The sequence below is a fragment of the Lepus europaeus genome, chromosome 7 (genome assembly GCF_033115175.1).
Source record: "Lepus europaeus isolate LE1 chromosome 7, mLepTim1.pri, whole genome shotgun sequence".
NCBI lineage: Eukaryota > Metazoa > Chordata > Mammalia > Lagomorpha > Leporidae > Lepus > Lepus europaeus.
In genome coordinates this window covers 80964203-80988212 of record NC_084833.1, presented here as the reverse complement: position 1 = coordinate 80988212, position 24010 = coordinate 80964203, and the positions used below count along the sequence as shown (strand labels likewise).

The following is a 24010-nucleotide window of genomic DNA, read 5'->3' as shown; positions in this document are numbered from 1 at the left end:
TTCAAGGAGATTAAAATCAAGTAGAAGGAAGAAGACAAATATACAACTGAGGTTGAACCTCAGTTCAACAAAACGTTGCCAGTGTGTGTTCAAGCTGGGACTGCTTGGGAAATCCTAATGAAATCAGCTGAGCCTACAGAGCTAAGGGGGAACAGAGAGTGATGTATCTTTGCAATATGAAGATCAGCTGGATAAGTTTCATCATTTGCTGTCAGTGTAGAGAGACAGAATCCAAACACAGAATGTAGAACATAGAATCGGAACATGACTCAGGGACTGGACAACAGGTTTTATTTCCCGAGGATATGATGAACACAGTTTTATCTTTTTTTTTTTAAATACTTTTTATTTATTTGAGAGAGTTACAGACAGTGAGGGAGAGAGAAAGGTCTTCCTTCCCTTGGTTTACTCCCCAGGTGGGCACAATGACCAGAGCTGTGTCAATCCAGAGCCAGGAGCCAGGTACTTCTTTCCTGGTCTCCCATGTGGGTGCAGGGGCCCAAGCACTTGGGCCATTTTCTACTGCTTTCCCAGGCCACAGCAGAGAGCTGGATTGAAAGAGGAGCAGACAGCATAGAACGGGCACCTATATGGGATGCCAGCGCCGCAGGTGAAGGATTAACCTACTGCGCCACGGTGCTGCCCCCACCACAGTTTTATCTTTTAAAAATAATTCTGAAAATTAGGTTTACTCACAAGAAATCCTATTCCTAGTTGAATATTCCTAAAAGGAAAAGTCAAGACTTGGAGAGCACTCCTATTTAAATTACTATCTGTTAAAATTATACATTCATACAGCACAAAAAGCAGCAGCATGACATGTGTTGAAAATATTATCTAGGCAAAGTCACTTAACTTCCTGCACTTCAATTTGTTTGTTTATATAAAGGAGGGAGATAACCAATAGGGAACCTCTGACAATAACCCAAGGCATACAACAATACTTTTAAAACCCTCATACTTTGCATCATTATATGCCCTTCTTCAAGTTGCTATATGAAGCCAAAGCTGTGGTCATACACATTTGTTCTCATCTTGGAGACCTTGATGGGTTTCACTCACTTCTTATTCACCCACATCCAGAATGCTGAGGGTTGGTTTGAAAATTTATACCTCAATATCCTTAAGCCCTTTAAAAAGCTGCTTCCAATTGAGAATCATCTTTTTAAGGTCCACTGAAAAAAATTTATACCGTATTTATGCCCTAGACATAATCATTACCTTCTGATAAAAGCAACTCATTAAATAAAAGCAATTTTCACCCATGAGCTCTTGGAATATATGTGCTTACTTATGGAAATCCAAGAGCTTCTTGCTCAATATTTTCTGTATTTTTCACTATAATTAATTGGGGCTCACATGTCTATGCCAAGCCACAGAGGCTCAGAAACATGAGGACAGGAGACAACAACAACAAACAACAAAGAAAACAAAAGCACTCTTGCTATCAGAGACAAGAGACAGTAGGAGCTGGCTGAGAGGGACAGTGGCCTTCTCTCCTTTGTTCACCTTCCAACTGGAAGCCAAAACAGGCAGGACGGCTGCTTCCAAAATCTTAGTTAAGAATCCCATGAGCAGACTAGGAAATATTCCCTGGCAATAGAGAGATGTCTTCTTAAGAATGACAGATCATCAACACAAAGCTGGTTACCAAATTCCACATTATTAAGTGAGCATTTCAGGTCCCCAGAATGATTCTATTCACCAACAGCACATTTGCTCTTGTTCCCCACACCAGTTGTTTTCCTACCATCACTTGGAGGTCTGCCTGAAACTAGAGCTGATAATACACAAAGCAAACAATTTAATTTTCTGAAGGAGCTAGAAACTGGACCTCACAGCTGGAGAAACCAAAAAAAAAAAAACCACAAAAAACAAAAAATAATGCAGAAGTCTTCCTTTCTCCACCCATCCCAGGAAAGTGACACATCCACTGAAGCACAGGGGGGTGACATTTTAAAACTCACTGCCTGCAGCCACAAGGAGGATGTTCTGAATTTGTTGATGCTTTGCAAGGCTCTCTAATATTCTCTAACAACATTACTATGTCTGATTTTAATGTCTAGTGTTTTAATATTGAGTTCATTTTTCTTAGCAAAAAAAAACATAATAACTGCAGGGTGGAAAAAAAAACCATTTTGGGAAAAGAAGTGTTTGCACATGTTTATGACAATTCAAAGAATTCTGTAACCGAAAGCTGAAGATGTGCGATTTTTAAAAATGTGCTTTCATCTTTGCTTCAGATGTTCATGTGAGGGTTTTTTAGTTCACAACAAAATGTGAACTATTAAGTTGTAAAGTATCATAAAATATCATACAGGAAGCAGGCAACCTAGGGGTTAAGACACATATCAGAGTGCCTGAGTTTGATTCTTGGCTCTAGCTACCTACTCCAGCTTCCTGCTAAGGCAGACCCTGGGAGGCAGCAAGAAAAGGCTCAAGTAACTGGATTTCTGTCATTCATATGGGACAGCCAGATTGAGCTCCTGGCTCATGGCTTCAGCCTGGCCCAGTCCTAGTCATTGCATTGCATCTGGGGGAGTGAACCAGTAGATGGGAGCTCTCTATCTGCCTCTCTCAAATAAGGAAAACGAAGTACTAAAAGTGATGGTTATATCAATAGTACAAAGCACAAACATAGTCAACTCTGGCATCAGAGTAAACATGATATTTATTGCAGCCACATTAGTAACTCTAGAACTTAGTAATAAACACAGCTAACAAAGACAACCTAACACATCAAAACACCTTCTAAATGATCAAGATAGTTTTGAGCAAATGAGCACCCTTGTTACAAGTCCCAAGATAAAGGCTCAGCTGGCTGTACCAAGAGCAGCTGTCGGACCATAGCAAAGTTACTTTGGGTCTAATTTTGCTCAAATGTCACTTCAGGCACTAGGTTCTACGGACTCCAATGAAAAATCAATTTTTTTAAATTGATTATAATGTTATCAGGAAGTATATTACTCTATTTGAAAATTAGTAATTTAGCTATGGTGCGTGTGTGTTCACTAATGACTGGGTTAAAGGATACTCAGAAAGTATTATTTCTGGGAGTGTCTGTGAGCCCGTTTCTGATGGCGACTGGCCTTTGAGTCAGTGTGCCGAGCAAGAAAGATCTGCACTCGCCTGATGTGAGTAGGCACCGCCCAGTCAGCTGGGGATCTCAACAAGAATCGAAAAGGTGAGTTCTCCCTCTAAGAGTGGAGACACCATTTTCTCTCGCCCGTGGACATCAGAATTACAGGTTCTCTGGCCTTTGGGTTCCAAGACTTGTTCTGGCACCCACCCTGCCTCCAGAGTCTCGGGCTTTTGGCCAAGGACTGAGTTACATCATAGGTTTTCCTGATTCTAAAGCCTTTGGACTTACACTGAGCCACACCACCAGCCTCCCGGGTTCTTCACCTTGCAGAAAGTCTATCATGGGGCTTCTCCACCTTCATAAGCTCCTGAGATTCCCTAATACATCCTCTCTCATGTCTCTATGTATACCTCTCACTGCATTCTATTTTTTTTCCAGTCTTTATGGAGAACACTAATATACAACATTGCAAGGATAGATTTCTGTTGATTTGGAACATTTTTTAACTCAGTGCATAGAACAAAGCTAGGAACATATGTGATTAATATGTAATAGGCATAATACATATCATATATGCCAATGGCAGACTATAGAGTACATGTACTACATACTATTTTATATTACAAATTCTTGGTATTAGTGGTCTATAATTTATATGTTCATTATAGCATTGTATATACTACATATTATAATGAATGATACAGATAATTCCCTTTCAGCTCCTGTCAACAAAGACAGGAGAAAATGGCATGTATATGGAGGAGGGGATTTGCACTGTTTTAAGAGGACCCAAGGTTCAACATGTGGTTCGGACAAGAGAAACAGTTTTGGAGTTAGATGAGGCCAAGTTGAAATAATGGCTCTATCACTAACTAGCTTTGAGAACTTGAAAATACTATTTGACTTCTCTAAAATAAATTCTTATGTCTATAAATCTGGTGTAATAGGAGTACCTACTCCTTAATGTTAATCTGAGGTTTGAACGAGCTTAAGTATGTGCCACACCTTGCAGAATACGTAGCAGAAAGCTGTCTCGTGCTAGATGATGTGGTGACAGTGTGGAAGAGAAGCAGAGGGAGGAGGAGGAATATTGTGACTAGGAAAGATGACAGGAAAGCTCAGAAGGTGAAGCTCTCTCAAATCCCCACAAGCCAGTCCCTCTTCCACTTCTATTCCCATTTTTAGTCCATCATTTCATGAACATACACTGGAGGAAATAATACTCTTTGTAGATGATTGTAAGAAAGGAGGAATATAAAAAGATGCGTTGCCCCCATCAGCCAAAGAATACAAAGTGGGGTGGGTATTTGGCCTAGAAGTTAAGATGCTGGTTCAGGTGTTACATCCCAGCTCCTGATTCCAGCTTCCTGCTAATGCAGAGGCAGTGGTAATGGCCCAAGTAGCTGGGTTCCTGCCACTCATCTGGATACCTGGATTAAGTTCCCAGGCTCTGGTTTCAGCCCAGCCTGAGCAGGGCAGGGCAGGGCATTGCAGGCATCTGGGAAGTGAAAGCCACAGGTGCGCATGTGTGTGTGTGTGTGTGTTTCTATACCGCTCATATTAAACAGAATGCAAAGTGGTTTTTCCCTTGTAGTTCTAAGCATTCTACCCAAACTTTGGGAAATGTGTCATTTTGTGTTGTGTTTTCCAAGTAGTTGAGTAATCACCCTGGGCAGGCAGATAATTGTAGGCATTTTATTTTGATTTGTCCGTTTTCTTTTTTTTTTTCCTCTCAAAATGTAATTCCCAGCCCAGACACAGTTCATACACCACCAGGATCTGCTCGGCCCAGTCTGCTCTGAAGTGGCCTGAACCTGCACTGGGTCCCCTGCTTCCTTCCAAGAATCCCAATCAGCCTCCAGGGCTGCAGAGACAGAGGCAGAAGCTCCCTGACAGCACTCACTGACAAAGGGCTGTTGTAATGGGGAAACACTGAACCCACAAAAGCAGCAGCTTCCCCACACTCCCAGGTGCACCAATCACAAACCCTGAGTTTTGTTGAGTCAATGCCCTGTGTGGCAGGTTGGAGCAGCAAGAGGCCAGACATGGGAAACAGCCAGCAAAGAAACGGCTTGTCCTGCCACGCACATCCAGGCTGCGTGGTTCAAGAAGCAGGGGTTCTCCGTGGCCTCCTTGGAGACGTGCAGCCTCAGTGCTACGAAGCACTGACCAATTTAATTGCAACCAATTTATATCTGGTGTCTCTTCTGTGCAGCCCGACTTCCCTTTTTCCTCACTCGTGCTCCCCTGGGATTGTACGCTTAATGAAACATTATCCTGTACTGAGACTTTGCATGCAGGCCCCGTTTTCCAGGGAACCCGGGCCATGACAATGATTCTGACCCTTCCCCACAATGATTGGCTACTGCACTGTGTGGTAATGAAGTGATGAGCTCCCTTTGGACTTGAACCCTGCAGGAGGTGCTTAGGGCTGTTTCTATAGGAAGTGTCTGAACGACCTGGTTAAGCACTCACACGCACTGTTGCTCACCCACCACATTCAAATCCCAGCTCTGGCACGAGCTATGGAACCTCGAACAAGAAATTTAAAAATCAAGCTTCTTTTTTTTTCATCTGTAAGACATAGATAATAGGAATATCTACTTTTTAATTTTTTTGTGAAAAGTAAATAAGCTACTATTCAATATCTACCAGGTAGTAAATACACAAATGGAGTTAGCTATCTGTTTCTCTTGCTGCCTGGTTAGCAGCGTCTTTCTCACTGTTGTCAGCCTGCCAACCGAGGCAACATCTCTGCTTTTCCATTTCTAAAATATTGTAGGATGATCTATCTTCAAGTCTGTGTTATTAGAATTATGTGCAAAGTAGAAATATACAGGATCTGTGTAAACACACAAGATACTGTAGATTAGTGCAAATTCTTCATAAAGGCAACTGAAAAGGCTCCCAATAGCAATTTTTGCTTACATCCTGGTTTTTGAGTAAATCATAACAAGTATGAAGTTCCAAATTAACTAAAATACCATGACTCACTTTTCAGTCATGGTGTATGCCTGTGGAATATAGAATATTGCACCGCATTAACATCCATTGATGGCTGCATTATCCTAACTGTGAAACAGAAAACTTTAGTGACCATAAATAGAACTCGCACTCACTCCATTTCTGGTTGTTTATTGCTGTATTATGATAAACGCCAGTCAGACACAAGAAAGAATACACCTGATATACTGGCATCTATAGCAGTATTTTAGAAACTGGTTCTCTAATATTTTTTCACTGTGCTTTCATTTCAAAGCTCAGTCTTACTGTTATGTCATTATCAGTTATAATTTATTTATACTTTGTTAGATATAAATATTTCATTAGAGGTATCTCACAACAAAGAAATGCATCACAGGTTTGGGGAGAGATGTGTGATCCATCCAAGAACAGAAGGCCAACAACACATAATAAAGAGACTAGCCTCCTTTCCATCTCCACAGCAAGCCCATTCATGATCTCAGGGCCTCATATCTAAATGCACCAAATATAGAATTCCCTATCAAATCTGACTTCAAAGAAATGCTGGTTTTTTACTAATCATAATGTATTATCTGGGTGCCCATCAATGAAACCAGAATCGTCCTACAAAACCCAGTGGCCCATAGGAAAAGAAATAATCAGTTAAAAGATGTGCTAACATGCACATAATTAAATTATTGTTTATAATAAGTTCTAACAACACCAACTCTAAGTCCCAGCTGCTCTACTGCCTATCCAGCTTCCTACTAATATGCCTGGGAATGCAGAAGATGCCAAGTATCTGGACTCTGGCCACATATATGGGAGACCAAACAGAGCTCCTGGATTTCCAAGAATTAAAAAAATATAGTGGCCGGCACTGCGGCTCCCTTGGCTAATTCTCTGCCTGCGGCGCCAGCACCACAGGTTCTGTTCCCACTTGGGGAGCCAGACTCTGTCCTGGTTGCTCCTCTTCCAGTCTAGCTCTCTGCTGTGGCCCAGGAAGGCAGTGGAGGATGGCCCAAGTGCTTGGGCCCTGCACTCACATGGGAGACCAGGAGGAAGCACCTGGCTCCTGGCTTCGGATAGGCACAGTGCACTGGCCGTAGTGGCCACTTGGGGGGTGAACCAATGGAAGGAAGACCTTTCTCTCTGTCTCTCTAACTCTGTCAAAAAATAGTTAAGTTAAAATCCTTAAGATTCAGGAGACAGGAGAAATTGCCACATTATACTTTTAGAATACTGATAACCTAAGTAAAAGAACTCTGAAAAAATTAACACAGTTCTCAAAGGCCCTTTTCATTAGCTTCCAGGATACTGGCATATTATCTCTAGTGAATTCCCGAAGAGACGTTATAAAAGACAGTGGCCCTCCAAAAAATGCAGTGAGCCTGGCCGACGCCGCCATAGCTCAATAGGCTAATCCTCCGCCTGCGGCGCTGGCACACCGGGTTCTAGTCCTGGTTGGGGCGCCAGATTCTGTCCCGGTTGCTTCTCTTTCAATCCAGCTCTTTGCTATGGCCCGGAGTGCAGTGGAGGATGGCCCAAGTCTGCACCTGCATGGGAGACCAAGAGAAGCACCTGGCTCCTGGCTTCGGTTGGCCGTAATGCGCCGGCCACTTGGGGATTAACCAAAGGAAAAGTAAGACTTTTCTCTCAGTCTCTCTCACTATCCACTCTGTCAAAAAAAAAAAAAAAAAAAAAAAAAAAAAAAAAAAAAAAAAAAAAGGCTGTGAGCCCAAGGATCTGTTTAAAAAAAAAAAAAAAAAAACAATATTTCGGGCCAGCACGATGGCATAGCAGGTAAAGCTGTCGCCTGCAATGCCGGCATCCTATATGGGCCCAGTTCAAGACCCGGCTGTTCCACTTCTGATCCACCTCTCTGTTATGGCCTGGGAAAGCAGTGGAAAATGGCTCAGGTACTTGGACCCCTGCAGCCACATGAGAAGACCTAGAGGAAGCTCCTGGCTTCAGATCGGCATAGCCCCTGTCGCTGAGGCCAGTTGGGGAGTGAACCAGCAGACAGAAGACCTCGCTGTCTCTCCTTCTCTCTTTGACTCTTTCAAATAAGATAAATCTTAAAAAAAAAAAAAAAGATTTTATTATTTGAAAGACCAAGTTACAGAAAGCAGTAGAGCCAGAGAGAGAGACAGGGTCATGCCCCAAATGACCACAATGGCCAGAGCTGAGCTGATCCAAAGCCAGGAGCTTCTTGTGGGTCTCCCACCTGGGTGCAGGGGTACAAGCACTTGGGCCATCTTCTAGTGCTTTCCCAGGCCATAGAAAAGAGCTGGATCGGAATAGGAGCAGCTGGGACTCGAACTGGTGCCCATAAGGGATGCCAGCACTGCAGCCTGGGGCTTTAACCCATTGAGCCACAGCACTGGCCCCTATGCTTCTTGAATTTGCAGATTTCTTACTCTTGAAGAGCTGCTTTGGCTATAGAATACCTAGGGTATCTCCCTGAGACAGACATTAAGGAGCCAGGTGAAACCTTGATCTTAGGTCCTCCATACTGTTTGCCTGTTGGTTCCATCACACACAAGCGTGCCAAAAATCTGAGACCTAGTCTAGATATCACTAGTACCAGTCTTCAAATCAAGATGAGACTTGTGGCCTGGCTTATTTCAGACACTCTCCCTCTTGTTATCTTGAAGACTTCTTTCAGAAAAAAAAAGTTCACTTACGAACATAGCTGCACAGATGCATTTTTAACACAAAATTATCAAAGTAGACACTTTCAAGTTCCAAGCAGAATCCTGGCAATGGTTCACTTGGACACACCTCTGATTAGGGTAACTATTTTAAAAGTACTATATTTTAATGACAACGATTTAAAACTTCTCTGGTTTTCCCCTCCACTTTCACAGTCCACATCATCCAGACAGAGTGACCACAGGCAATTTGGGGATTTGTCTAAGGGATAAATGAATTGAGGATACATTTAGTTTGCATTTAGTGCTAGCATTTATGTGAATCATCATCAATTCCACATACAAACTGTTAACACTCCCAGTATAGGAATGGCTTCCAATAATACTCCTACTCCCCATTGCACCAAGAATCCTAGCATTATAGCACAGAGTGACCAGGACTTGTATCATTTATGTGATGACATCCTGTTGTGGCTGCACCTGCATTGTGGCAAGGATGGGGGAGAAACAAGGCACCAAAGACAGGGCCAGAAGCTGATCTGTGAAAAATTCCTCAATCACTGGACATGAAAATTTAAAATTCAAAGGTTTGGTTGTCACTTACAGAGTCTTAATGGAAGATCTCTCCCAGATAATGCAGCATACAAATTAAAAACACTCTACAATGTCTGTCTGTAATTGATCAGATTCAGCGAAGTAGACATTACTGGAAGTTTTTTCATTGTTGATGGAGCACAAATCTGTGGCAAAATTATTGAGAATAATCTTGGCAATAGCTCATATTAGAAACTTGATAGAGGTGTATTTTTTCTTTCCTAGATTTGACATCAATGCTGAAAATTAACACAGCATTACAACAGCAAGTTGTGACTCTGGGGAAACATGAAGGGACTCTCAATATTATAAACAAATTTCAACCAAGTTCCCCTGAAGAAATACTTCATCATCTTTGCGCAGCTATGATTACAGAATTGTTACCCTACAGGAAGTCAGTCAAACCAAAAAGTTCAGGAAAATAAGCATTTGAGGGTTGTGTCAGATATTTCATCAATACAAGCAATTTTTTCTGCGTTACATGAAATCTGATTTGTTGACTTTTAAATTCATATGTTACTGTGATTTTCCCTACTTCTCAACCAAGACACGATTTTGTTATTGTCACTTCCTATTCTTTTGCTCAAAGCAGTTACCCAGGATCGTATGAGCACCAAGCTCCACAAAACCAATTCATCTCTGGGATTAGCCATTTTTTTGATAATTAAGCCTTGCCTGTATGTCATCAACTGACTTTAATGCTCTGGCTATCTTTCATACTGTCTTGTCTCCAACTGGAATTTGTAAAAATCGTCTCACAATGCCAAAAGGCGATGTGGAGCCCACGATAAAGATGATGAATGGCTAGCAGAAGACACTCATTTGTGTTATGTCACTTACATATCAACATGGTTTGCAATTGCATGCTTTTCTGTCTGCCAGTCCTTAACTTAATCTTCTATGCAGCCTCTTCCGTGTAAAGCCCTTCGCCCTCAGAGATCAGATGCAGGAAAGATGGGAATGAGGAAAGAAGAGGCAAAGGGCTAGCAAAAAGCAGCAATGCCAGGCGGGAGGGAGGAGGCAGGCTTTTAAGGAAGGAAGTGGAGGAAAAAACTGTGAAAATGGTTTAAACTCTATCATATCGATTTTGAGGGTAGACCATAAAGTTTATTTTTTCCCACAGTATCTTTTAATGTGCTTGTATGTGTGTAGATCTCAAATTTATCTCAAATTTTATACACTCTTTAGCTCGAGACGTCCTACATTGGACATGTTATTTTACTCAGTATTATTCTCAACACTGTATTGCCTTTTTAAAAGCAACTAGAATATTAACTATGCTATGCAAATGAAAATCTGTGAATTTAATCACAAAGAGTGGCCCAGAGGAGCCACTAAATCCTACAATGTCCAATGGGAAAATATGAAGAGTTCTATTATAGTCAATAATTTGTATACCATTGCCCAGAATTTAATATAAATTGAACTAAATCCTGCACACAACTTTTTGTAGATTCTATCTGCTGATAGAACATGCTTTCATAAAACCTGGCAAGCTAAAAATACAGACTACAGCCCATTTTCATTTTCATTTTATTTTCTTTTCAATGAAACATTGTGATTGTAGTAGCATCACATAAATATTTATCAAACTCTATAATTCTTCCAACTGTAATGATAAATGAAAGTATCCTTCAATGCGCATACAAAATACCTCTAAAGAACCATTTTTAGAAGACTGAAATGAGATGCAAGCTATCCAAAGTCATGGAGGGCAATAAATTTCTCCTCCTACCTTCTGGAGGACCACTAATACAGGAAGCAATCATTTGGTAATTTTTCTAACCTCTGCTTACTGTGCTTCTGAAATTTTACTCTTTGTCAATTAAGAAATATAAACAATATAGAATCACTTAGCACAGGTAAAATGAAGACACTGACCTGAAGGTCCAGTTAGCCACTGAAATTATCTATCATTAATTATGAAAGGAGGACTACTTAGAAAAGATCACACAAGTTTCCAAATGCCTGACTTGCCACCCTATTTGGCTTCTTTATGGCCGTGATTTTTTATCATTCACTAGTTACACAAGGACAATAGCAGCTCAAGCTGGATACACAATGCAGATGTAATTACAGATCTGAACCAACAATCGTCTCTGAAAACCTAAATTGTCTTCAGCCAACAGTTAAGGAAAGGTCAAGAAGGCGGCACCTGCTGAAAGCAGTAATGAAAACATGCTGTTCATTATTTTCCAGAAGCTTCTCATCCTCTCTCCCACCTGGCTCTCATGACCACTACCATGTTCATCAGAATGCTGTACAGTGTTTACAGCTCCTCTGGGAAGCATTATTTCTCTCCTGAATAATTACGGACAAAAAGTCTAGAGCCAAGAAAACTTTCTGCTGTCACTTGATCATAACTTCATTTCTTTCCTTCGCTTGCTCTGGTCCCAAGGGGAAAATTTAAGGGCAAGCCTGGGCCAAAATTCAATGAACTTCTTTTGATTTAGATGGGTGGGGGATAAAAAAAAATACATATCTCACAAAAAAGAATGAGGACAGCGAACACCATTTAGTCCAGATTTGTCATGAATTACACCAAAGCCGCCAAATAACATCTGTCTTCCTCCTCAACATGTCAAAGAGGAGTTACCAGGCAAGTTGGAGAAAAAGAAGCTAGGAAGATTAACAACAGTCCACAGGATAAATAAGACCCTGGTGTTTCTGAATATGAGAAAGGAAGTTTACATTACAGTACGCAAGAGGCATGCTACTGTGGAGACTACCTCTTTGTATGACTGGGCTGGGGCCAGGGTGACTGAAGTGACAAAGAGCACCTCCTGTTTCCTCATAGCACAGCTTTGTCCTGTCTGGGCTTTCAGTCACCTGCTCTTGACCATTTGATGATCAGTGACTACAGGTAAGCAATACTTGTCTGGGCACTAGCAGCAGCTAGTCCACAGCTCTTCAGTAGCACTAATAAACCAACGGTATCAGTTCTATGTCTTCACTCCTTCCTTGGCCACCAGCTAAAATGAATCCTTCTACCTGCAGACAAAAAAAATCCAGCATCACAGTGTTTGTGAGCTTGAAAGATTCTGATCCCCTACCATCCAGCTGAACCCCCTTTTCCTTATGTCTGGTGGGACGGGGTCTTAAGCAATGTAGAAGTTGTCCTTTAGTGACAGAAAAGATTTGGACAGCATACATTTGATGGGGAGATACAGTACTCTGGCTTCACCTTCTTCTTCTTCTTTTTTTTTTTTTTTTTGACAGGCAGAGTGGAAAGTGAGAGAGAGACAGAGAGAAAGGTCTTCCTTTGCCATTAGTTCACCCTCCAATGGCCACCGTGGCCGGTGCACTGCAGCCAGTGCAGCACGCTGATCCGATGGCAGGAGCCAAGTGCTTCTCCTGGTCTCCCATGGGGTACAGGGCCCAAGCACTTGGGCCATCCTCCACCGCACTCCCTGGCCACAGCAGAATTCAGCGCCCCAATCGGGACTAGAACCCGTGTGCCAGCGCTGCAAGGTGGAGGATTAGCCTATTGAGCCGCGGCGCCGGCACCTTCTTGCCTTTTAAAATGAGAGATTATTTCTCTAATGTTTCTCCAGCGTGCCAGTAAAATGTGCCAATGCATCAGAACCATTTTACAGAATCGGGAATTAATAGGAATTGCTGGAAAACATCAGTCTTAGAAATATTTTTCAACTTAAAATCTGCCTTAGAAATATCTACATAAGAAAAATGTTTCATCAGTCAGGATCCTGGCAGAAAACAAAGGGCTTACTCAAATTGGGTAACAGGATTATCTAACAAACCAAGGTGTGGCAAAGTAAAATAAAACAAACAATGATGCAGTACCCCAGGGCTGATCACAGCAGGAATATTACTGCAGTCAAGGGAGGCAACCAGTCCACAGTAACCCATGTGGTGAGAGCAAGTGGGGTAACTATCCTGACCCAAGTCTTCTCCCTGAGTTCTCACTGGCAGAATCAACAGATGTCAAAGAGCAAAACAGCCCACTAACCAAGGATGATAGCCTCTTGGTCACAGAGCAGAAAGGACATTGAGGGGATCTGGAGAGGCAACAGGGAGTGAACTAGTCAACATCGAGCATGATTACAAAGTTCTATTTATTTGTGGTTGGAATAATCTGTTTATAAAAAGTAGGCATTAATTTTATAGTAATTAACATGCTCGAGACATCTCTTTGGGGCATCTCATTGAATCTGAGTGTACATTAGGTCTCCTATCAAAACACCTGGAATAAAGAAACCATTGTCTGTTCAGAGAAACTGGAGAAATGCTTGCTGGAGCAATACAAAGAAAGATCAATGTACATGCATCTGCACTGTGCATGTAAGCTCCTCCTAAGATAAAAGCACATGCGTAGAAGTAAAGAAATAACAATCTCCACGTCCTGGAATGATGGAACGACACCATCTGTAAAGAACATTTTGCATAGCGCTTGGCACACAAACAAACAGTACTCAGTCAATGTTAACCATCGCTGTGACTGCCATACCTGCATTCTGACCTCTCCGACAGACTGACAAACGTCCCACTATGGAGTACCCCATGTCTTACACCTGACGCTCTGTGTCACAGTGCCTGGCCCTAGTGCTTCACATATATGAAGTGATCAGTTAAGGTCAGCTAATGAAGATAACAGTGAAGGTTGTCTGACCACCCTATTATTCAGTAATTATTCATCTCCCTTTCCCTTCTTAAAAGAGGATCTCTATTTTAGAACTATAACAAAATACTTTATACTGAGTAATCTATAAACAACAGAACTTTCTTGTTCATGATTGGCGGTTGGGAAGCCTAAGACCAACGTGCCAGTAGACTGTCTAGCGAGAGCCCATTCCTCATAGAAGACACCTTACAGGCAGGACAAGGACAAGGGAGTTCACCAGAGCCTCTTTCCTAAGGGCAACAATCCCATTCAGAAAGGTGGGGCCCTCATGACTTACTTTCCAAAGTCCCACATCTGAATATTACTACAGTGGGTACCGGTTCCAACATAAGAATTGCAGGGGATGGAGTCATCAACAGACCATAGCAAAGAGAATGCTCTTGTGTTCCACGTTGATGTTTAGCTTAGCCCTGAGACCTGCTCTAAGGGTATATGGGCCCTGCAGGCAGAGGCTTTTAGAGCCCCTGCAAGTCTTCACTATCTCCTGCCCTCCACACTAGGAACACCACACCCCAGTGTGGGACCAGGTGTGCGCTAGATCACAAGCCAATGAACTACCTGCAACAATGTTGCTTCATTCTCCCAGACTCCTAAGCAAGGAAAAAATGTTTCCATTAGCCATTAACATTTTGTGAATTTTTTTATGGAGCAATAATACAGAACAATCTGACTAATCCATATTAACAAGGTAGTAAAGGCATGCTAGAATAAAAAAGTGGAAGTAACATAAGATTCAGGGTCCAATTCAGTAGAGTTCAAACCACATCCCTGATAGCTACCGGATACATCACCCTGATTGGGCAAGCCTCAGTTAACTCTTCCTCCATGGACTACTCTATTAACAGTATCTAGAAATCACCTATCACAGTGCCCGACATCCAAGTTGATAAAAGGAAGAAATAACAATTAATAAGGGATGGCACAGTATCTTCCCAATTATCCATGCTTATTAACATGCTGAACTAGAAACTCTTCATCTCAATTAAATATTTCTTTATAACAAACCTCAGGTAAATAGTGAGATCATGGCTCAAGTCTGGAGCTTGCAAAAGCATCTAGTAGAAAACTGCAGTTTGAAATACACAATGTGCTTTCTAAAACCTCTGTGTAGTCACAAATTAGAATCCCTGTTTTGTCAGAGTAAAAGAATGCATTCTTTGTGAAGAAAAAATTATTAGATGGCATCTTCCAGACTAGTGATTTAAATTTCAATCAAATCTACAGTAGGTGCCCAGTTAATCCATTTACCATGATCACTATTAAACATTTATTAAATGCTTGTGCAAGCTAAAGTATGTCAAATGTGTGGTTTTGTTCACTGAGCTCCAAAAAGTCAAGAGCATGAAGTTCTAAAAGCATTAACTAATCCCAACACATGCACCTGCACAAAACAGGAGCACTTGCAATTATTGAAGCAAAGAAAAAGATTTTTGATCTATAGAAAAGGCATTCAGAAAACATTACCACTAGGGAGTAACAAAAGATTTATTTGGATTGTAAAATTTGACTGGAAAAGAAATTTATCTAAGGCAAGAACTCAACTCCTGAGACTTTAAAGAAAAGATACAATCAGGTATGGGAAGGCAGCATAGTGTTTCTAAGCCACTAAGCACAAGAGTACTTATGTGAAGGTCCCTGGGCTCCCACTCCAGACCTAGTGAATCAGAATTCTGTGGGAATGTAGCCTTGGCATCAGTGTTAACACACTCTGAGGCTGATTCCTGAGCACCGTAAGTTTGAGGACTACTACTCAATGCAAGTCATTGAGTAACCTACGGCTGCTAACCATAAGGTTTTGAAAATAAAAATCTACTTTCTGCCCACAGATCAAGTGAAGGTGACAGAGTCTGCAGGGCTAACTGGCCATCATTCTGCCAGAAGCGTAAATTATGATATTTAGCAGTGGGAGGCAAACAATTGATGATCATTCAACAGTAGTGTGGACCCAGCAGTATCGAGAGGACAATTCTCTTGTTGAACATACTATTTCCAAACTTCTCTTCAACCCTAGCATCACTGTTGCACAAGTCTAGACAATCAGTCGTTTTTAGCTTCTTGAGCTTGAAGGCTAAAATCTTCAAGCAGTAGTGGGGAAGAGAGAAGGAAGAAAGATGGTTATCATTTTTAAATTATTTAATTTTAGAGAGGGAGACAGATAAGCTCATATACACTTCCATCTGCTGGTTCACTCCCCAAATGCTCAGGATACAGGAACCCAATCCATGCCTTTCACATGGGTAGCAGAGACCCAAATACTTGAATCATCACCTGCTGTCTCCCAGGGAATACATTAATAAAATGTTATAATTAAGAGCAGAGGTGGGAATCAAATCCAGGCAATCTGATACATAATGGGGGTGTCCCAAACTATACCTAATACCTGCCCAATTAAGAACATTATTATAAAGAAATCCTAATCTATATCAAAAACATCAAGAAGGGCCGGCGCCCCAGCTCAATAGGCTAATCCTCCACCTGTGGCGCCGGCACACCGGGTTCTAGTCCCGGTTGGGGTGCCGGATTCTGTCCCGGTTGCCCCTCTTCCAGGCCAGCTCTCTGCTATGGTCCGGGAGTGCAGTGGAGGATGGCCCAAGTGCTTGGGCCCTGCACCCCATGGGAGACCAGGAGAAGCACCTGGCTCCTGCCATCGGATCAGCGCGGTGTGCCAGCTGCAGCGGCCATTGGAGGGTGAACCAACAGCAAAGGAAGACCTTTCTCTCTGTCTCTCTCTCTGTCCACTCTGCCTGTCAAAAAAAAACAAAACAAAACAAAAACAACAACAAAAAAACATCAAGAAGTTCAAGCCTTTTCCTCTCCCTATAGTAGAGGAAAAAACTTGTTTTCTTTTCTACACGAAGGAAGCTGAAAATATAATGAGGCAAGGGGAATGTGACTGTATTTTTAAAAATTAAAACATCCTCTGGGGAGGTAAATCAGAAACATATGCACTAAAAGCAAATGGAAGAGCAATGGGTTACCACTGAGGAAATGTGGGTTCTGGTCCTGTTTACATCCTCTAATATAAATGTGACCTTACATGATTCACTGAGCCACTTTTTCACCCAAGGGAGTTAAGGTTTATAAGGAAAGAGCTTTGTAAGGCAGCAAGGAATGTCAAAACTAAGTGCCATTATCATCATCAGTGACAAAATGTATTTTCTGTAATTCAGAATGTAGCAGAACAAATGTAGGGCAATGAGTTGTTTCAACAGAGGCAAAGGATATCAAATTCTTGGAGTCAAGAATTCTGGGAGCAGTTTTATCATCACATGAAACTATGCATACTGTTTCTAAAATAACACTCAAGGTAAAAACAAATAATATGGTACATAGGGGCAAAATCTAGGCCACTCTCACTGAACTGCTCCTGTTTCTCACTTTATCCAGGTGTAAGACCAAGATTCAACTTCCCGACAAAAATAACTCAATATGGCTTGGTGCAGTCATTCAGATAATGGTGGTTAATGATTCAGCACAACCTCTTCCTACTGACCTATCTACCCACATCTAATCGAATTGCAAAGCTAAGTTCCCTAGCTGGAGCATCACTTAAACAATGGGACTACAAAGAAAACAGAAAGAATGATCAGTATGGGGCCAGCACTGTGGCACAGCAGGTAAAGCTGCCACCTGCAGGGCCAGCATCCCATATGGACACCGGTTCTAGTCCCAGCTGCTCCTCTTCCAATCCCGCTCTCTGCTATGGCCTGGAAAAGTAGTACAATATGGCCCAAGTGCTTGGACCCCTGCACTCGTATGGGAGACAGAGAAGAAGCACCTGGCTCCTGGCTTCAGGTCGCCGCAGCTCCAGCTGTTGCGGTCATCTGGGGAGTGAACCAACAGAAGGAAGACCTTTCTCTCTCTCTCCCTCTCACTGTCTGTAACTCTACCTCTCAAATAAATAAATGAAATCTTTAAAAATAAATAAATAAATCTTTAAAAAAAAAAAAACGAAAGGATGATCACTGTCATCAGTCAATGGGTCCATGATTCCAAGAACTTTGAAATCTGTTTAACACTTTATCACCCTGAGATTTTAGATCAAATTTAAGTGTATTTGTAATTATACAAGGAAATCCATTACTTATCTTTAAAGGAGGGATAGCACAGTGTACTGTAGGTCCTCAGGACAAAGTTTGAAAGCTGGCTCCAAGTTTTCTATCTTCTCTAAACCTCAGTCATGAGGTTCATATTATGAGTTTATAATTATGTTATATATGAGTTCATATGAGCTCATAATTATTAGTCCTTCCCCATGTGGCTGTTGGGACATTTAAATAATACCTGATTATAAAACCCTTTGTACAGTGTCTTACACATTGTAAGTACTTGATGAGGTCTTTATTATTCGAGGTAGCAGCATGGAATAGGCACTCATTAAAGGTTAACTCTCCCTTTCTCATTTTGTACTTCAAAGGTACAAATACATTCCAACCAAATTATGAAGTAACAATAAAATACAGTATGTGCCTAACTCAGGACTGAGTTTTCCTGATTTTGACATTTTCTTTCATTATGGTTTTGGAAACCAATTTTGAAATTTACCCTAGCTATAATTAGAACCAATGGATAAAATATTGTAGCTTAAATTTGAGATGGTGCCTTCAGTTTTGATTTTAAGGTTTTTTATTTGAAAGACAGAGTTACAGAAAGAGAGAGGGAGAAAAACAGATCATCCATCTGCTGGTTCACTCCCCAGATGGCCACAATGGCAGGGGTTGTGTCACGCCAAAATCAGGAGCTTGGAGTGTCCTGCTGGTCTCCCACATGGCTGCAGGGGCCCAAGCACTTGGTCCATGCTTGCTGCCCTCCCAGGTGCATTAGCAGGGAGCTAGATTGGAAGTGGAGCAGCTAGGTCTGGAACTGGCACCCAGATAGGATCCCAGCATTGGAGGCACTGGATTAGCCTACTACACCACAACAATGGCCCTAGTTATATTCAATACAGCTTTTCAAACCTTTTTTCTAATGTTACTGATGAACAGCACCTCTAAAATGACAACTTCCTGCTACCTGGCTACCTGTTCTAATCATTGTCGTCACTGGGGCTGTCACGGACCGAAGGTTTGTGTCCTTCCAAAACGCATGTGTTGAAACCCTAACCTTAGTGTGTTGGTACTTAGAAGGGGAGCCTTTTGGAAGTAATTACATATAGATAAAGTCTTGAAGGTGAACCCTCCTCTCATAAGAGGAGAGACCAAAGCCACCATGTGAGGACACAATAAAGTGTGGTCACTCGGCAAGCCCTGCCTAAGGCCTTCCCCATAACCACACTGCCATCCTGATCTCAGAGCACTGCAGGCTCCAGAACTATAATCAACACATGTCATTTAAGCCACCCAGTCTTTCGCTTTGGTTATAGCAACCTAAGCTAACTAAAGAAAAGCTGAATCTGTATATATGGCATACATGAAATTTGTATACCTTAATTTAAAAAAGATGCTACATATTCAAACCATAAAGAGTTGGTTGAATAGTTAAGACTTTTAAATATTTTGTGAAATATTTAAAATATGTGTAAATGGTAAAAAATAAGCATTCTATGAATTTTTAGAAATTTATCTAATAAACATGCCCTGAAAGTTTTAACATCACCTACATAAACAATAGAGAAGACACAGCCCCTCTCTTGAGATTTCCACAGTTTAATGACATCATTAAATTGTAGAAAATCTCAATGCATTGTGCTATTATAGGAACACACACATGCATGTGTCCAGACCCATGTGCACACACACCTGCATATATCCAGACACAAGCACATTTAAAGAAAAATGACAATAAGAATTCAAAAAAATTTATGTCTGTGTCTATGATGGAGGATAAATAAGAGAAAAATGAATATATTGGAAAATTTTCTCCATATTTTAAAGTATTCTATAAAACAATTCTTACAAATACAATATTATAATCAACTATTAATAAAATTCTCAAGTCTCCTCTATCCTAAGAGAACATTTCTGAAAGCACATATCTGTATATTAGTGGCACATATACAGTGCAAATGCCCATCATTCATGAGTCAGATGTATCTATGAACCATGAAAGTCCAAGAAACTAATTCAATACCTCTTCAGCAGAGCCCTAATGTAAAGGAAAAGCTTTCTATTCTATAAGATCCATTTGAAAATCCATTTCACATCTCTAATTTAAAGCCAATTCAAATCTAATTTACTTTATCAGAGCCCTTCATTTTGTAAGGGTCAGAAGTACAATCATCAGAAATTACAATTACTTATGCTTATCAAGAGACAACCTGGTAGCAGTATAGCTGAGCAAGAAAAAAAAAACAAAACTAAAGTGAAATGCCCACTGGAGAGCATGGATCTTATTGTATGAACAGATCTTACAAGCCAACACATTCTAAGAAAAAGCTTTAACTTGAGCATCTCTATATCAAATGTAGTATCATTTATCACTCTATTTTATAATGCCCATATCCCTTTTTACAATTTTGATGATTTAAGAGAGGTATCACCTGCAGCATAAAATATTAAACTTACCACTTTCATCATCTATATTGAACCTTCCAAGCCCGCTGCCATCCCTGATGGAGTACTGGATCTCTCCATCCCTCCCAGAGTCTTCATCTTGAGCAGTCACCTGTAGCACACTTGTTCCAATGCGTGAGTTTTCTTTTACAGATCCAACGACAGCAAAGTCCGGGAAATAGGGGGTGTGGAGATTTTCATTGACATCCACTACTTCTACTTCAACAAAGGAAACAGATGACAGAGAGACAGGCCGCCCTTTGTCTTTGGCCCGAACTGTGAGGTTATAGAACTGCTGTTTTTCATAGTCTAGCTCTTTGCTCAAGCGGATGGCACCACTTGCTTTATCTATTTCAAATCTCCCATTATAGTCATTGACCAAAGAATAGCGTACTTGACCCCCCAATCCAAGATCTGGATCATGAGTCTCCAACCAAGCAATGACAGTGCCAACAGGGAGATCTTCAAGAACCTTCACACTATAGCTACTGGGAATAAAAGTGGGGGAGCAATCATTGACATCATCCAAGAAAACCTTAAGAGTAACAACTGAAAACAGCTGCTGACCACTTTCTGCCTTGTCTCTGGCTTCTATTTTTAAAGAATAGTTTGCTTTGGATTCCCGGTCCAACTGGTCAGCTACATAAATGATTCCAGTTGAGCTGTTAATGGCAAACTGCTGTGTATCCGTCAAGACTGAGTAAGTCACTTCTCCATTAGAACCCAAGTCTTTGTCTCTGGCTTCCACTTGAATAATCTCAGTACCAATGCCTGAACTTTCCAGAATATTAACAGAGTAACTGTCCTGAAGAAAAACTGGGTTATTGTCATTAGCATCCTCCACATTGATGGTCAACAACCTCCATGAAGATTTCTGTGGATTCCCTAAGTCATAGATGGTGATATTAAGGAGATAGAGGTCTGTGTGCTCTCGATCCATGGGCATGAGGACTTTAAGCTGCCCTGTCTCCATGTCAATGTTAAAGCAACTATCTGTATTTCCATCAGAGATTGTAAATAGCACCTTTCCATTGAAGCCAGAGTCGGCGTCATAGGCTTTAATCTTCAGAATGTTAGCACCAACTGGCATATCCTCCTTCACAGCCACATCAGAAGGAAAAGACTTGTCAAAATGTGGTCCTTGCCTATTAACGGAATAAAAGTCAAGAAATCCATCTTCCAGATTCAGTTTCCCATTTGCTTTTGCCTTAATGAGTAGTTTCTCTGCCAGCTTTTGAGCCACACGAGTTTCTCTGCAACTGAAGCTCTTTGAAGACACTTTCCCATGGAGAATTGAAATGTTAATAGCCATGGGGTCTGCAAAATTCTCTCCATCAGTTGCTGTAATTCTCAGGGCAAAATTACCATTTTTAATGCCGGAGTTCACGAGTGATTTTTTAAGCTGCAAAACACCAGAGTCTGGGTTTAAGTAAAAGAAACCAAGGTCATTGCCAGAAATGATTTTGTACTTTACAAGTTCAAGTTCATCAATATCGATTGCTGAGACAGCTGTGATATGACCACCAACTGGAAAGTCATATGAAATAACTCCCTGGCAAGCCACTTTCTCAAAGAGGGGGCTGTTGTCATTGACATTACCTATTCGAATAGTCACATTTACCTCACTTTCATGGCGGTATGGTGAACCCCAGTCAGAAGCTCTAACAATGAATCTGTAAGTTTCTGGAGAGGATTCAAAATCCAGTTCTTCAGTTGTGCTAATAACACCTGTAAACTGGTTAATGGCAAATGGTAACAAATTCAGGCTGGCAATACTATAGGTGATATACCCATTTTCTCCTTTATCTTTATCATAAGCTGAAACCATCAGAACACTGGTTCCCACAGGAACACTTTCGTTTACAAAAGCATCGTACAATGGCTGCTGAAACTCTGGGGTGTGGTCATTTGCATCTTCTATGCCAATGGTTACCTGTGCTTTTAAATCTCCTTCCTTGTTCTTCACCTCCAATTTATAAACTTCCTTCTTAACAGTATTCAGTGGCTGAGCTGTGACAATCAGCCCTGATCGAGGATTAATTTTGAAGTACTCTGCATCCTCACCAGGAGATAATTTGTATTCCACATCTGGAGGCTCAGGAATTAATTTTACTATAGCAACCATGACACCAGGAGGGGAAAACTCGCTTATGCTCACATCGTATTCTTCTTTTTCAAACTTAACTGGGACAGTGTCTCTTCTGGGGTTGGCAATATGGACCATCTTTAATGCTGAAAACTTCTGAGGTGACCCTTTGTCTTTTGCTTGAAGAGTGAGATTGTAGCCATAGAAAAAGCTCTCCCAGTCAACCTGCTTCCTCTCCTTAATCTTGTACTCATTCATCCACTTTCCTTCCTTAGCCAGGAAGAACTGGTCTAAAGGGTCGCCAGCCACAATGGAGACAGACTCAATCTCTCCATTGGCTCCCTCATCTAGGTCATCAACAGTCACCACTGCATATGTTGGTTCTTTGTCCAATGAGAAAGGTATGTGAGTGACCACATGGATGGTTGGAGCATGTTCATTTATGCGTTCAATGTGAACATAAAGCTTTGCAGTACTGCTCACTCCATTGTTTCCATAGAGTTTCATTCCCCGGTCCACAGCCAAAATTTCCAGATCATACCTATTCTTTTCATCATAATTTAATCGTCCACTTAAAGAGATGACACCACTAGTGGGGTGAACTGAGAAGAGATCAACTTTGTTTTTAAAGTAGTAGTAGAATTCCCCATTGGACCCAATATCTGCATCTGTTGCTGTCACTTGAGCAACGCTAGTCCTTAGAGGTGTGCTCTCTGCTATGGTAACAGAGTATGTTGTGGGTGAAAACAGAGGTCTCAGATCATTCATATCTAATACCTGTATATTCACTTTGGTCCATGCTTCCAAATCCTCTCCTCTGACAGAACCTTTTACTATCAATAAATAATTGTCCTGAATTTCCCTATTCAGTATGGCAGAATTGCCACCTTTAGTTCTTATTCTGAGGAAACAGAAATCTGCAATGACGACTTCCTCTGCTTTGAAAAAGCCTTCCTCATCTCCAGACACTATTCTGTATTTGATATCCCAGGACAGATCTATGAGGGTGATGCCCATTCTACTCTGGCTGTTAACGTAGGTCCTTGCTGCGGAGTTCTCATACACTGTAGCATTGTAAATGGAATGCGTGAAGTGGAAGCCCAGGGCTCCAGTCCCTGGCAGCCCCTGGGAGACAGTGGCCAAAAGCTTGAGGAGCAGGAGGACGAGGCAAGGAGGAGGAGGTCGTGTACCCACACAGTGTCCCATAATTATATCCATCACATCATACTTTCATCCTGGAGGGAAGAGAAAAAAAGATAAATTAGCCTGGAAGAGAGGAGCAGATGGAATAAGAAATAACTGTCATGAAGCTGAGCTTCTTGAAAACTTCATATAAAATCTTTTTAATAAAACATCAATACTGGGAAAAAATGAGAAACCTTACCACTACTAGATAATATAGAATTCACAATCATGAGGGTTTAATCTTATCTTGTTTGAATGTTTTCAAATGACACTTTTGCACTGTTGATGTGAGGCTTCTTACATTCTGAAGGT

General features: G+C 41.3%; 1 protein-coding gene across 2 annotated transcripts in view; it reads right to left on the bottom strand.

The window, feature by feature from the left end:
* The window catches only part of FAT3 (FAT atypical cadherin 3), a 533836-nt gene extending 510105 nt beyond the window's left edge, over positions 1-23731 (bottom strand). For both annotated transcript variants that reach the window (XM_062198305.1, XM_062198306.1), the window contains exon 1: positions 20440-23731. In XM_062198305.1, the coding sequence (XP_062054289.1) occupies positions 20440-23731 (3292 nt within the window). The remainder of the gene's footprint in view (positions 1-20439) is intronic.
* Between the last annotated feature and the right edge of the window lie 279 nt (positions 23732-24010).